We start from the raw sequence: 15,520 nt of genomic DNA, 5'->3' as shown, positions 1-15,520 counted from the left end.
TTGGTGCCAGTGGCTATCCGAATCCGAATCCGCATCTGCCACGATTAGTCAGTCGCGATCAATGCTGTGCTGTCTGTGTAATCGCGAGCCGCCAAACCAATGATGGTTAAACTAGTACTACTGCTGGTATCTCGCGACTTAATCTAACGTTCTGTTTTGCCCTCAGGAAGTGACAGCCTTGAATACCTGCCTTAAGCATGGTCAGAGACGGGCTATCCGATGGATAGGCTGAGGAGCGGCTCCGCCTGAAATCTCGCGCATCTCATTCAGCAGAAAAGCTTGGCATAATCCATTCTTTACAATGGCTGGTCATTTCCGCTACTCAGTCTGGGACCCATTTCTCATTATATCTCAAATAATTACGCTTCAATGCTTGTACTACGTCGGACTAGGCTTTTGGATATGCTTTCTGGACATCATCACCGGCCAAGTTTTGTCGCTCGATCAAGTATTTGCCTATGAGGTAAGCGCTGAGCTTTTCAATTCTAGCATCAGCTCTGAAGTCATAATGTGCTGTTACAAACGCTGTGTTTGATCGCAGGCGGTGCACATAAAGGACATGCGAGGGCGGTGCATAATAGGCTCGTATATCATCAACTCGCTTTTTGCGTAAGTATGGTTGCTGCGTCTAAACTCCTATGGCGTCTTCGCGGTGTGGATGGCGTTGCGTGTGCGTTGTATGCAGAACCAGTGCAGGCTATGGAATGACCGTCGCAGGCTATGGAATTTAAAGGGGCCGTGCAAACAAAACACAGGTTGTTCATTTGAGAGGTTGCCTCGTTAGAATCATACTGACACCACTTTTAACGCACACTTCGCTCAAATAAGCTATATAATGAGTAAAAAAGGGAATGGCCATGCAACCCACTAGCTCATTTCCCGCAACAGATCCTATGACGTCATATGTGCTCAGCTGTGAGATTGGCTGAAACTGGCAAAAGCAAACGCAAATGAACCTATGATGTCATATGTGCTCAGCTGTGAGATTGGCTGAAACTGGCAAAAGCAAACGCAAATTAGGCATGGCTTATAAGCTTGCCAGACGAGCTATTTGTGCCTAAATGTAATGCATGTTCACTTTACAGCAGTAAGAATGGTATGGTAAACAATGAAATTTACGAAAATACATGTTAACATAGAAGTACCGATCCGCACAGCTGTTGGTACTGGGTGCACTATGCCTGTTTTAGCTTGCACAGCAGTCCGCCGCTTTGGAGTTGTCTTACACGACACTGGCCGATTGGCGTAAGCGACGTTGTCTTGCATGACCCTGTTTGTCGAGCATACCCCATGTTTAACAAAACGATTACATTCTACCGTAATAAAAACAAGCCAGGTGTAAATATGGTCAAAAACAAAGCAACAGCGGCCGACGGTCCGTGGCTAAGTATGGTAGTGCCATCCGGGAGGATTGACGGCAAGCAAGGCTGCAGAGCCGAATGACGCCCGCACTGTTATGTCTTCATTGCAGACGTCGCAAAAACCCACGATTTGGCGGGAGAATCAAAATTTTAACCTAAATTGATTAATTTATCAGTAATTGAGGCATAATTTGCTGCTGGACAAGCACTGGGGGCACTATAAAACACGAAATATTTTGAATAAAACAAGCTGGTATTTTGTCTGCATGGCCCCTTTAAGTGTTTTTTGTGGCGGAGCATTTGAGTGTGCATCGGTGCAGCTGTTCTGCTACATTTAGCCAGCCTGCTGGTAATTTGAAGCGTATCCACGAGTATAGGAGCCACTTGGAGAGTTTTTAAAAAAGCCTGGGGTTGGACCTATTTTAAATTAGCTTGAACTACAGGCTATATCCTCTACAGTTGCCACTGGGTTTGTACAGTTGTGCGATTGAAGCCAGCTCCTGCACTCTCAGATCAGGTTGTAACTTCAGACGTCCTAAGATATTGCTTCCAATCACTACTGCAACGTACGCAGTATTGGCCAAGACTGCAATCTAGTCCGAAGCACATCATTTTTAGCAATGGATGTCTTAGCACTATGTGTGGTCAGTGGCTCTTGCTTGTATTTTCACTCCAGCTGTGAAGCAAAGAAATCACGAAAAAGTGCTTCTGTAACATTTCTTCTGGGAATTCTGTACAGCTTCCTCAATTTGGGTGACCACATTATTGCACAGTGCAGGGACAACACCTGTTTGTACAGTAAGCAGGAGTTGCAGATCTGAACACAGCAAACACCCTTGTGGCAAGAACTATTTGAGTGTCTCAGTGAGCAATGTCAGTGTTCAAACGACGTACCATAAAGTTCCGAAAGAACATCCACCCAAACTACAGAGATATCAAGTGAAAAATACGGGATGGACAAATTTTGGGGTCTGGTGCGCAAAATACAAAGACGTGACCGCACTGTCAACTAAAACTGCGGAAATATCAAGAAAATATACGAGATGGGAGAACTTTCGAGCCAAGTGCGGAAAAGAAATAAGTGACCGCATCAACGCATGAATAGATCATTCGCGTTTATTTTGTTCACTCAGTGGCGCTAAAGCCATCGATTTTGGGGGTGGCGGTCTTTGGGTTCTTTTGGTAAATTGAATATTTCACCCTAGAGGGGGATGGGCAATGTTTCGGGGGAGGGCATTCTCTCGGAACTTTGCAGTAGTGCCGAGAGTGCTGTCCAACGGCGCTCCAGCTCAGCGCTAGAGCCATGGTTAGGGTGTCGTCCAATGGCATTCATATTTTTAAGGCTCAACTGACACCATCTTATGTGGCATGGTGAGTGATGTAGAAGTAACCTCTCTGCTCCCTGATGCACAAAGGACACTAGTTTGAGTGGGGTCCCTGCTCATTTTTTGCTTCTTTTTCTTCCCATTTCCTATTATTTCAATCGTTATTGTAGTTCTTTAGGTTAGTTTTTAATTTTCAGCAATTTATTTTTGTTGGCTAGGCACGAGTAAGCATAGTGCCAGACGCAGCAGCACTTTAATGGAGTGCTGTCAGATGGTACTTTAGACACAGTGTTAAAAGAAAACCTTGTGATGGTGTTTAGCTTGTGTATGCTGTAAAAAATGATCACCCAATATTTTTTTACATCACTCCTTGTATGTTAGTTAATGTATGACATTGAATACAAGGGAAAAAAATATTGTAAATTGAACACAGGCGGTATAGACACAGTAATTTAGTGAAGAAATCATTGCTCAAAATGGTTATCCACGGTTTACTGCCGCCACATGCAAATTAATTCATTGAACATGTTGACGCAGCGTGCTCCACTTGTTTGAAATCGTATGACTAGTTTGCTCTACAAGAGTCCTTCAACAAAAAGCATGGAATAGCTCTGCATAAATGATGAGTTGTATGAACGTTGCGGCTGCCAGGAAGTGAAGACATTCCAAACAGCTACAAAAGTGACTGAGGCTGAGAAATTACCAGAGCGCTTCATTGCAGCTCATACAGTCAGGTCACAGAGTAAGGCAACCTGACGTGACCGGAGAACAGAATCCAAAAGTCTCTCACTACAACGTGCCTCATACATAGCCCAGGTGCAGCTTAAGCATGCAAAACTCGCATAATTTGAAAGAAAACGGAATTCCTTTTCTCCCACCTTGTGTTTGTGGGCGAAGATATGTTCTGAGTTGTTTTAAAAATGTTACACTTCAATGAGGGGTAAAATTTCCGTGTCACCTGTGTCACGATTTCAGCACACATTAAAGATCCCCAGGTGGTCAAAATCAATCCGGAGCCTTCCACTATGGAATGCCTCCTAGCCCTGGTGTAGCTTCGGCATGTCGATGCACCCCCCCCCCCCCCCCCCCCCCTTATATATATTTTTTCAATTTCCCTGTGTATCTGCCCGCACCTATCATCTGTCACATGATAAACACCTTTCGCCAGACATGACATCGTAGCCAGAGATGTCACTTCTTGTGACATTGGTGCTGTACAGTGAACCAGCTGTTGGTGTAATTAGTCAATCCTGCAGCCAAAGAGAGACTGAAATGAGTGGGGAACATCTAACACATATCGTTCTCATTACTTAACCCCTTCAGTGCAGGAATTTTCCAACAGTGATGCACCATTATTGTCGGATATTCCTCGAAGCTATGGGCATTGGAAAGCACACGAGTATGTCAGTGACACTGAAAGGGTTCAAGTTTTGCTAGGCATTCACTTGGTCAAAAGTGTGGTTGCCATTTTCTGCCCCACCTTCGCTTCAGACAATCTTATATGCTTATTAAAATGCAGAGCTGATCTGTAGTAGATTCAAGAGGCATTCATGGATATTGTTGTGCAGTGATGCCACTTTGCTGCTCCCCAACTGCTACTCTTGATTCATTATTTTTGGCCACATTAATAATACAGCCCACACTCATCATTAGGGAAACAGATGCAACCGACTTCACGACATGGTGGGCTCAATTCGAAAGACAAGGAGATTCGTCATATACCTTCTGTGTTGGCCCAGTGGCTAAGGCGTTGTGCTGCTGAGCACGAGGACGCAAGTTCGATTCCTGGCCGTGGCAGCCGCTTTTCTTATGGAGGCGAAAAGCAAAAACGCCCGTGTGTACAAGATTTCGGCGCCCATTGAAAATCCCCCGGTGGTTAAAATTAATCTGGAGCCTTCCACTATGGCACGCCTCATAGCCTGCGTTGCGTCGGCGCGTTAAGCCCTACAATCAATCAACATTCGTCACATAGTGCACCCACCAACAAGGCAGTGGTTACAGCAAGCTAAATATGTAAAATCTAGTTCAGAGCAGCAATTCCCTTTCTTCGGAGAAGGGGAAGGGGGTGACCTTTTTTTTTTTTTTTTTTTTCTGAAAAAAAAAATGGATTGCAACATTGCCAGATGTAAGGCCTGCAATTAGGTGCGTCAGAAAGTTCCAGAGATCCTTAATTTTGTGTGCACCATCAACCCTTTTGGAATTCCGGCATTGAAACGTCGGAAGAACTGCAACCAATTTCCTGCTGGCAGAAATTGGATGTCATCACTGTTATGCTCTAGCGATTTGTTGATGCTGCTCAAAACAACAAAATGCTTGTTCACTGAGATGATTTAACCTTGGTGTTACTTTGGATGCATCAATGGAGGGCTAGCATTTTGAGTGGACCACTTTGTTCCCTTGCGCAGGTCCCTGGGGCTGTGGTACTTTGTTCAAAGGACAAAGCAATGCCTGGACTTCAGCTGCACAGTGCACCTCTTCCACCTCATTGGCTGCTGGATCTACAATGCGGCCTTTCCACACACCCTTTCGTGGTGGCTCCTGAACACCGCCTGTGTGACTGTCACCTGCGTCTGCGGTGAATTCTTGTGCATCCGGACTGAAATGAAGGCCATCCCTCTGAGCCTGTCGCCCAAGGCTGACCTCTGAGAAAACTGGACCACGTGTAGAGGCGTGCTATTTATTGGAGAGTCCCTGGTCAGCTTTTCACTTCTTGCAGAGAAATAAAGCAGGTGCTGTAGACTTTAGCCATACTGCCCCGCTGTCACCATTTCTCATTCAGTTCCATTGTTGGAGATTGCCCAAGCTGTACCGTGCAGCTAATTGAACAGGGTACATTGGGCCAGGATATGCGACGTGCAAATGTGATAAAAACTATGTGGTTATCAAAGTTTGGGATGAAAAGTAGGGGTTGCTCAGGACTGTGTCAATCAGCGATATGAAAATTCAGTTAAAACGAATTAATCAGACCGACACCAGACAGGAGTAAAAGGATGTCCGTGGTACTGCTGTGTCGGTGCTCGTGACAAAATGAAGGATAAATTGCTGCTACGATGCAACAGCTGCTTTGCTCCCAACCTGGAAAATAACACCTTAGTCAGTGTTAAAAAAAAAGTTCCTGCTTTTGATGCCAAACTTAACCAAAACAGTGTTTTGTAACCTAGCCAACAGTGAGAAAGGAAGTAAGCAATTTTCAGTCTTACAGTCGAAAAAAAGGAAAAAAAAACTGAAGTTTCCTTTACCGTTCCTTTTAAACTTGACTTAGGACTTGGGGCACACACAGCTTTTTGTTTGCAGCTTATTTGTGCTCACCAATTTCACCCACGACTAATTTAATTACTGAAAAAACATTTCGGGTTTGGGACAAAAGGTTTGGTTCATAAATACAATGCTGCTACAGTTACATCTTTGTCTACACCAGTGCTGTTCCTACTAAATGGTACTTTATATACCATTACACACATTGCACATTGACAACAACTTGATGCTTGAGAGGTTTCAACACATTTATTTCTGCAAAATGTTTTTGTGTGAAAGACATTTTTGAGCTCGTGATTGGGAAAAAAGACCAGGATAAAACTGTTAGACTTTAAAGTATCATTTTGAAATAAAACGGCGCAAGAACTAGCGACGTGAAAGAAATAGATGCGTCCTTTATTTTTGCAGCATTTTCCAAAACAAACATATCGCTTAGCTTACGGTTTTGCTGCGGTACATTTAAAATAAATTGCCAACCTACTGGTCACACAACAGACTAATTCTTCAACAGCAACAGGTGTTGTTGCATTAATGCAGTGAAGCTATTGCCAAGGCACTAACTACAGACTAGTACGGGGCACCAAAATCCTTGTGCTCAGGAATGTAAAAAAAATGCCACGAGGAAAATGTTTATGCTGGAAAATTAAAACTTCAACACATTAGCATGATACATTCAAACCTGGGAGCTGAAACACCCCAGACTTGATTAAAAACGTGCAATAAGTTAAAAGCAAAACAACAAAATATTGCTAATGTACTGAACGGCAGTTTTCACAAAAACCATAAAAACCACTCGTGGTGAATACATTTTCTGCAAAATCATTCATGCAACCTCACTAAAGTTGCTGCTGAGATTGCTGTATTCTTCTGGAGAAAATATGTAAGTAGTCAGTGCTGTGGCAGCTTGCTGTACAAACGAATGATCTTGTTCGCAGTTGTTATACGCATGCCAATGCCTTTCAAGTTTGAGGTAGTAGGCAAAGTAGAAGCCCGACAGGCAGTGTTTACTTCTAGCATAAGGGTAAAGTTTTTTTTCCTTCGGATACAAACTGTTTCATTGTCAGCTGCTGCTTAAAGCTACCATCCGAGAAATTAAGTTTGCATGAATGTAAGCATCTGCCAAGCAGGTGTGATGGCATAGCAAACTAGGATCTCTGGTATAGACTTCTTATTCGGTAGCGTACAGTGAAGCAAATATAACAAATGAGTTATATATATCACCTAGAATACGTTCAGTGGCCACCAGGACATCATGATCATCCTATATAAAAGTAGAACAAGCTCTGTGCAAAGGGTGTACCAACCAGCCCATAGTGTGATGTGAAGTTTGCATTCATGCATTCACTTCCATCCTAAATCACATTTTTGTTTTGGTACACTGTTGGTTAACAGTGCTGTTTTGGTCTCCTCAGACACAACAGCAACTGCCGTGAAAGAATACTGCAGTGCAAGTCACGCCCTGCATTGCACGACCTTCCACCAAGTGTTTCTCGCGTGCGGTGCAAGTGGGCAACAACACACCCCTCACAACCCGAGTTCATGCAACTATTGCACCAGCACAAAACCCGGCTTTCGTAATTCTCTCTCCTCGCCTATTATTCATGGTTCAGTGCGACGGTATACCGTGTATGGCTACCGTGAAAGATTCTAGGGGTAAATTTTTCAGTCCAAACTGCGAAGGTAAAATGCACAAGTGCTCTTGGAGGCAGTGTTCAAGATGGCTAGAGCACTCTTTCTTTCGGAGCCAGTGTCCTTATAAGCTTAATAAACTGGCAGATACAACACTCGTGTTTTGTTTAATTGGTCACAGTTTCAAAAGGAAAAGGTTGCTTCAAAACCTGGTTATGGGTACAGAAAAAAGGATAAGAATTATTGCTTGCAAGCACAAAACAGCATACGTGGGCCGTAAAATTCTTGGGTCGCGATTTCTGAGTTCATGGTGAAATGCAATGCAGTAAGCCATGAAAACTGTTCGGGTCCCTCCTTGCACGGCCATGTGAGCGATGTTTTTTTCTTTCATTTTGTGTCAGTGTAAGAGCACAGAAACATCTGAGTCAGCACAGTTTTATAAAGCCAGGTGGAAGGTAGGTCTACAACGTCGCAACTAGCCATGCAAAGGAAATATAATTGGCTGAGAGCCAACATAGGCAAGCTACGCTGTTCTGTGTTACCCAGATTTCCCAGAATGGTGCAAGGCAGCAAACATTTGCAGATTATGGCGACACCATTGCCCTGTCTGTGCTTGACATGCATGTAGTGCTTCATAGATCCTCCTGCCTCAGCCGCCTCTGCTAGTCCACAGTACAGCCAGACTTCAAAATCTCCGTAGACCACTGCCTATTGCAATCACCTTGGCTCCATTTCTTCTTCTTTCCTTGCTGTGCAAGAGCATTGTACAAAGCTTCCGCTGACAATATTCATCCCATTGTGACAAGAACTATGGCTACAGTTTTGACAGCAACCAAGGTGAACACGGCAGGGGCGAAAGGCTACAATGCAAAGCATTAAAATTCTATGATATATGAACCCTGGACAGCATGTGAACTTTGGTTTGGAGGGCAGAAGTGGCCAGTGGAGGCAGGCGGATCAATTCTTTTCAAAACTCCCTGCAGACTCCTCTTCAATCACTTCCTCAACAAGCCGCAGTGGATGTGAGTCGCTGTCTTCCCAGAATTTCTTGACAACCTGCAACCACAAAGGAAGAAAACAAAACCAGGAAGTGATAAAATGAAGGGTGACGCACTGGCAGATGCATGCTGAACCAACTAAAAACTAATTTGTGAGCAACCCCGTCTGTACAGTTAATTCGTCAAAAACTTGCAAGCTTGTAAAAGCACATATAGAAAAAAAAAATGCCAGAAAGCTTTTCACTGCACTAGCTTGATTATAAACCATGCAACTTAAACCATGAACAACACAAACCAATAGGTAATTGCAAAACAATTTTATTAACATAAACTCGACAATTCTGACAACATCCTTTGCGGTGCACACACATATATACAAACGGCATGTTTGTGACCCAGGACGAGGGGTATAGGCAAAAGCAGCACGTGTTGAGGTGTGCTGACATTAAAACTTGGTTTTCCTTCACGTGTTTTAAAAGCTATTTGTGCATTATGCTATATCCACATGAAGACATGTTAGAAGCACTCAGAGCAGTTGTATTTGACATTTAATTTTTCTTTTCCACCCCAAAAGCAAGTTTCACATGAAGATGCCGGGGTGTCTCTAACAAGTGCAAGCTGCGTCAACTGCTCCACTCATAAGCATGCTTATGATTGAGCTCACTATACTTTCAAAGCTGTGCCAGACGTGCTTATGGATTACAATGGGGCTCCACGATGCAACTGCTGTTTTTTTGCCTACACCCCAGTCACTGTAGCTGACACCATTGCCTCTGCATCCGTGTAGCGTACCACTCTACCGTTTGTTTATATGGTGCGGCCCACTAAAACACATCAGGAATCTGAGATCAGTTTTCATCTACCTATATATGTCGGCTACAGGAAGAAAGGGATAGAGGGAAAAATGATAATTCAATTGTGATTTGTAACAAATAGGGAACACGTATGCAGACAGTTATCTAAAACAATGGAAACTGAGTTTTATCCATACGCCAGTGATGTACAAGCTCAACTTTTGGACAGGGCGGCCTACTGGAATGCTGAAAAAGGCCTCGCAAATAACGCCACACTGGTTGCAAAGCTCACTTTATATTAGGCTTCACGAAATAAATATTGAAAGTGATTTTCTTTTTCCTACTAAAACATGAAAACAACGCATAAAAACTTTTGAGAAATTAAGGTTTTCTTGGAATACTTTGGCAACTGCTTTGTGGTCACAGCAGCACGTAGCAACAGACTCACAATGAAAGTTATGCCCCTGTCACACGGGCACTTTCAATGCGGATTGAAGTGAAGCCCGATTGACTTTTCGAGCGCTCTCGACGCACTGCCACTGCTACACGGTATGTTTCAATCCCGATTGAGAAGTTGCACCGCTTGCACTCGTACGCCAGATGGTCTCAAAAATGTTCTTCGCGGCTTGCGTCTGGTAACTTTGCGCGGTGGTAGGTATACTAACTGTATGAATGTTACCGCACGCTTATTTGGGTCAAGTTATTAAATACAATTTGTGGTGTTAGTTGAAGTTGTCAACTTTTGTACCATTAGTCAGCAGGGATGAGAGTATCACCGCTTTCGTCCAATCGTGCTTAGAAACCGCAATCGCGCTTGGGGAACCGGGACTGAGTTTGAGTGGGATCGGGCTCAATCGCGATTGAAACTGCCACGTAGCAGCACCCAATCCAGATTCAGCTCGATCCGGATCTACTCAATCATGATTGAAAGTGCCCATGTGACAGGGGTATTAACATGTGCTCATTCGACTGAACTTGCACGTACTTGCCCTGCTCTAGTGCAACATGCACTTTACAGAAGTCACTCGTACCACCTAGTCAGACAAATGACCCTACACCACTAGAGGTAACCAATCGTGTATACCAGTTGGGTCATAAGCACCTGGAGAAGAAAAAACGGTGGTGTGGAGCCTCCTGAGGAGTTACTATTTCATCGCAGCTTTCTATCATGAACAGTGAGGACGTCGCCATCAGTTGAATGTGAACATCTTTGGCAGAACTCGGTCTGGTTGGGTCAAACTTGAGGAATGGGCAAATACGTTGAGGAATGGGCAAGGACGTTGGGTCAAACTTGAGGAATGGGCAAATACACTAACCAAGGACGTTTATTGAAAGCGCTCCCAACGTTTCAGAGCCTACTTAGCTCCTTCAACATGGGTGACTGTATAAGACCAGAAGCAGCAGTTATATAAGGTATTTTTTTTCTTTTACTTGCATCGTGCCTTTACGCGCCGGAGGCCATGGGCGTAGATGGTGGGAAGGGCTCCTAGGGATCTATTCAGGCCTCCCCAAGTCCCTTGTATGTGCCAGGACTCGAGGGGTATTCTTTGTGAGTAATTGGTTTCGGTGCCAATCACCTGCGCCCCGTCGAAGTCAATCAGGTGGTCAGCATTTTCACAGTGTTCGGCCAATGCACTGCACTGAGTCTCACACATGCGAACGTTGTTTGTGTGCTGTTGGAGGCATTGTGGGAAGTTCCTGGTCTCACCAACGTAACTAGTGGGGCTTGTGCACAAGTAATTTTGAAGATGACCCTATCGGCTAGAACTGTATGCTCAACAGAAGACGACCGAAAGAAGGAAGAAAAAGTTGTAATCGTGGACCTGAAGAAAAATGGATACACGAGCAACTTCATACGGCGCGTCAAACGCCGCCTCCATCAATCGGGCTGCAACCATAAAAATTTCATTCTATTGACGCCACCGGACAACAACCTCTCTCCTGCCTCTGCCATCTGCCCCCTCCCCACCCTCTCCGTCTGACGACCGACCTGTATTTCCCTCCCCTATGTTAAAGGAACAAGTGAAACTTTATCCCACATTCTTTGTAAGGAAGGCATTACCGTCTTCCACAAGCCGACGTAAACGCCTGAACGGCTGATGCCTCGACCAAAAGAGCATCCGCCAAAAGAAAAAGCCCACAAAACAGTCTACAAAACTGCTACAAAACAAAACTGCCACAAAACAGTCTCCAAAAAGTCTACAAAACTGCTTGCGCATAATGCCCTGCTAGTTACGTTGGCGAGACCAGGAACTACCCAGAAGGCCTCCAACAGCACAAAAACGACGTTCGCATGTGTGAGATTCAGTGCAGTGCATTGGCCGAACACTATGAAAAAGCGGATTACCGGATTGACTTCGATGGGGCGCAGTTGATTGGCACCAAAACCAATTACTCACAAAGAATACCCCTCGAGCCCTGGCACATACAATGGACTGTGCTGCTACATACAAGACCTGGTTACCACTAGCAGTGCTGGTTACTAATATTGAACACTTTCGGAACTGAAGTGACATATTTATCACTCGAGATTTGCTCTAATAATTCATGACTTGTTCCATAGCAGAAAATTTCACTTCATCCCTACAAGCACACTATTCTGCTAAGCACTGTTTAAGCGTGCCCTCTAAAAGAATTTTTGTTTTTTACTTCGTGTTTTTGCCATTCGGCATTTTCCACATCGCTATTTAAATGCGGGGTTTTATGCTCTCAAGCTAAACAACCAGGTGCACTGTATTAGAAAGCTGCATTTTATTTTATGCCACCAGAGTGTCTGTAACGGCCAAAACCTCATACCAGGGAAACCTGCAACCTCGCAGACAGCATCACAATGCCTTAGCCATTGAATAGCCATAGTCGACGGACAAAGAGGAAAACCTAATATATAATGAGGCAACTTTTACTACATAAATAGGGGCTTGTTACCAAACATTCAAATTGCAAAGTATGTTCATCAACTCAGTTTCAGAAAAATGCAAGGTGAATTTGTGCATGCATGTGTATTTAACAACCAGACATGCAAAAAATAGAAAAGGGGTTCCCAAAAACAGGCCATGATGCCAATTCACTCAGACCAAAATACTATGCTTATAAGGCACAGTGCATTCAGCTTCAGCTAGCATTTTGGCATTTTACTAGTAGCAAAAAGAAAGCTTTAAAGTGCAGCGAACCTAGGTTTGCGTTGGACATTTCTGAATGTAGGCTTTCAAAAAAGTTTTGACGAACGTTGCTAAATTGCTGGAGGCAAGCAGCAGGTTTTTCAATGGTATTTTAAGCAAGGCAAATGCTCCAACCTTACGAATAATTTGCCTTTTTGTTTGGCTAAACACACGCCAGATCTTTCTTCATTCATAGACATCTAAAATAAAACACATTAAATTGGTGACAATGCTTTCTTTCTTTCTCATTTTTAAGCTGTCTTGAGTAATGGGTAGTGAACACATAAAAAAAGCAGCAGCTACCTACATAGGTATAGTAGGCCTATAGCTGCTGATGCAGTTGACACTAACAGCACCAGCTGACCACTGATCACACTTTCTTCATGCCAGCCTGCAGGTTAAGGTGTGTGCGTTAAGTAAGATTACCTAGACTACAGCAATCAGCGAGGAATGCAAGAGCTGCCATGCCCAGAGCTGGAGACTGACTTCACCTCAGTGTCCCAGGGTGGAAACCAGCCCACCCACACGCGGGTAGTCTCAATACGGCATCCAGGGAACTGAACCTGACCTAAACCACTTTGTGAAATGGTGCACGACGTGTAGGAGAGAAAAATTGAATGGTGCCATAAGATAGCAATGTAGATAAACCAAAGAGTTGCGCTAGAATTTTAAGATCAAACTACAATTAAAACGTACAGAGTATTTTTTTGAACTTCACCACACGCACGCATGCATGCACGCACACACGCACACACATACATTTACTATTCCACTTTTGATAACCAGTATCATAACTTCTTAAAAAAATTTTTAAGGTCAACCCATACTTCAGATGTCCTGAATGTATTTTTGAACTTCACTATATAAATATAAAACATTACCATTGCACTTTTGAGACGACAGAATATCACGTGCCTGCAGCCAATCTGAGCATTGAGGAAGTTTCAGAGAAATTACGTGGCCAGGATTCCTTAAGACATGACATTGTTAAAGCTACCAGCCAGTTTTTTCGGAAGCATTTGGGCCCCAGAATGGAAGGAGACAAGATAATGGGTACCTCTTCTGTAAGAATCACGATACGATTCTCGACCTTGGGCTCCATTTTGCAAGTCTCGTGCTCGACGTCCTCAAGCGAAGCCTGCCGCTGGCGAAACAGCCCCCTGCGTGCTGATGCATCGAGGCTGAAACCTCGCTTCAACGGTGCCTTCGTGGTGACGTCTTCACAAGTTCGCACCAGACTGTGCCTGGGGAGGAATGTGGAAACGTCAAGCGGGGTTTAGTTTTCCGTTTCGTGCAGGCTGTGCTTACAGTGGTACTATAAGTTTTTTTTATTATTGTCTAATGCAGAGGCTTGTAAGAAAACTATCACAGCAACCCAAATGGCATTTTTGTAAATGGGTTGTGCAGCCAATAGACATTATACATGCAGAGTGTGCAACTGCCAGATGACTGCTTAATCCAAGTTCAGTTTTTAACGACGGATCTTAGAAAAGATACTCATATTTCAAAACCGGTTGCAGCGAACTTAATTATTAAAGCTTAGCCTCCAACAAAATGCTGATCAACTCGTGGTTTAGTTGTCGCCAATAGGCCATCCTAGCTCTTATCACCGAGATTTACGGTAACACACTTTACATCCCTATAAACGTGAGGAAGTAATACTTCCTGCTTTATTTATCAATTTACTGGCATCGGAAGTGGCCTTTGCCATTGAACAACACTGAGGAAGATATAAAAAGTACAATATTCGGGTTCAGACAAATAATTTGCCCCTAGTAGTGCTTTAAAGTAGACTACCACAAAACAGGCCCTGTTTACGTTTTGCCTTCTGTGTCAGGTTGCACATGGTTATTCTATCCAGTCAACGAACAAAGTGAGCGACAGTACTGTGCTGCTTACCTTGCTGTGACCATTACTGTGTGCATAACTTACATAAGCAAATTGGATTAAACACAAATATAAGTGTACATGCATGTTTGATCTCTCGTGAAATCAGCCTATATCCACTGAAAAGAGCTGCTTGCTAGGCACGCAAATGGTATGACCAGGTAGCTTATTGCAAATTCAGTCAACCAGAAGTAAATAACTCTTAGGTACTGGGCAGTGCCACTATTACAGAAATGGCTCTTTTTGGGTTTCAAAATTTACCTCCAAAGGGCACTCCACCACAGCTAATGTATGCAGTTATTTTCTGTAAAGTTTATACGTGCTAGGCTTCTTAGCACAGCTGCGTAGCTTCATGATGCCAGCGCCCCGACACTGGGAACAAACGTTCTTTTAAGTCTCCGTCACGCTGTAATTGGCAGCAAATGGCAGACGTAGGTTGCACGGCTGCTTTGTATCTAAAACGCACTGTTTGATTTCATAAAAGACTTGTTTTTCGCGACTAGCTTTTATGCGCACAGTGCAATCTGTAAACGGTGAATTATTTAACGCTTTACTCGCAAAAAAGTGCCATTTGTGCTGCCAAAGCAACATTTGTGCTAGCAAAGCAATCCGGATCCACCGCTACCTATGGTTCCCATCAAAGTGAAAGAGCTGTATCTGAGTTTGCATTGCCACTAGTGCCAGATTCCTCCCTCAGTGTTATTGTGTAAAACCCTATCACCTGTGACACTGCAGTCGCAGCCCGAGATAGCCCCCTGTGCAGGTAATACATGTAGAAAAATTACTCAAAACCATTTCACCCACGGTACTACATTCCTTTTGCATTCCTACACACAAGCAGTCTTGGGTATCTCTGTCGAATCATTTAATTAATGTACAGTAGGAACTACTTGCAGCAATGCATAGTTTTAAAAATATGACAGCTGTTTTGTTCTTGTTTTACTAGGCTTAATGAGCACGCTCATCTTCAAAGGCGTATTTTCCCCCTCCTTTCCTCAAGTGCGATTTTCGTGCAGATTTAGCACAGTTGTACCCAAGAAAGGCCATTCAGCGCAGCATGTAGCAGCATTTCTGACTTCCTGCAGCACTTTCCCCACTGCAACACACAATTTA

The 15,520-nt window shown here is 43.8% G+C and overlaps 2 protein-coding genes across 5 annotated transcripts in view; one reads left to right on the top strand and one right to left on the bottom strand.

Annotated features, from left to right (window-relative positions):
* The first annotated feature begins 11 nt into the window (after positions 1-11).
* Positions 12-5,430, top strand: Sys1 (Sys1 golgi trafficking protein). The gene is made up of 3 exons (XM_077686210.1): positions 12-463; positions 542-609; positions 5,092-5,430. The coding sequence occupies exons 1-3, from the start codon at positions 302-304 to the stop codon at positions 5,330-5,332; spliced, it is 471 nt and encodes a 156-aa protein (XP_077542336.1). The 5' UTR covers positions 12-301; the 3' UTR covers positions 5,333-5,430.
* Positions 5,431-6,316: 886 nt separating this feature from the next.
* Positions 6,317-15,520, bottom strand: part of LOC144155014 (trifunctional nucleotide phosphoesterase protein YfkN) — a 146,345-nt gene continuing 137,141 nt past the window's right edge. For 3 of the 4 annotated variants that reach the window (XM_077686205.1, XM_077686204.1, XM_077686206.1), the window contains 2 exons: positions 13,578-13,764; positions 6,317-8,626 (listed from right to left, as the gene is read on the bottom strand). In XM_077686205.1, coding sequence (XP_077542331.1) covers positions 8,528-8,626; positions 13,578-13,764 — 286 coding nt within the window. In that variant the 3' untranslated portion in view covers positions 6,317-8,527. Of the gene's footprint in view, positions 8,627-13,011; positions 13,097-13,577; positions 13,765-15,520 lie in introns of all 4 variants that reach the window. The other variant, XM_077686207.1, reaches the window with a different exon arrangement.

Source organism: Haemaphysalis longicornis, unplaced genomic scaffold (assembly GCF_048455015.1).
Source record: "Haemaphysalis longicornis isolate Haplotype H1 unplaced genomic scaffold, Haemaphysalis longicornis Haplotype H1 scaffold_1, whole genome shotgun sequence".
NCBI lineage: Eukaryota > Metazoa > Arthropoda > Arachnida > Ixodida > Ixodidae > Haemaphysalis > Haemaphysalis longicornis.
Note: the sequence above shows the minus strand (reverse complement) of the source record. Positions and strands in the feature narration are given on the sequence as shown.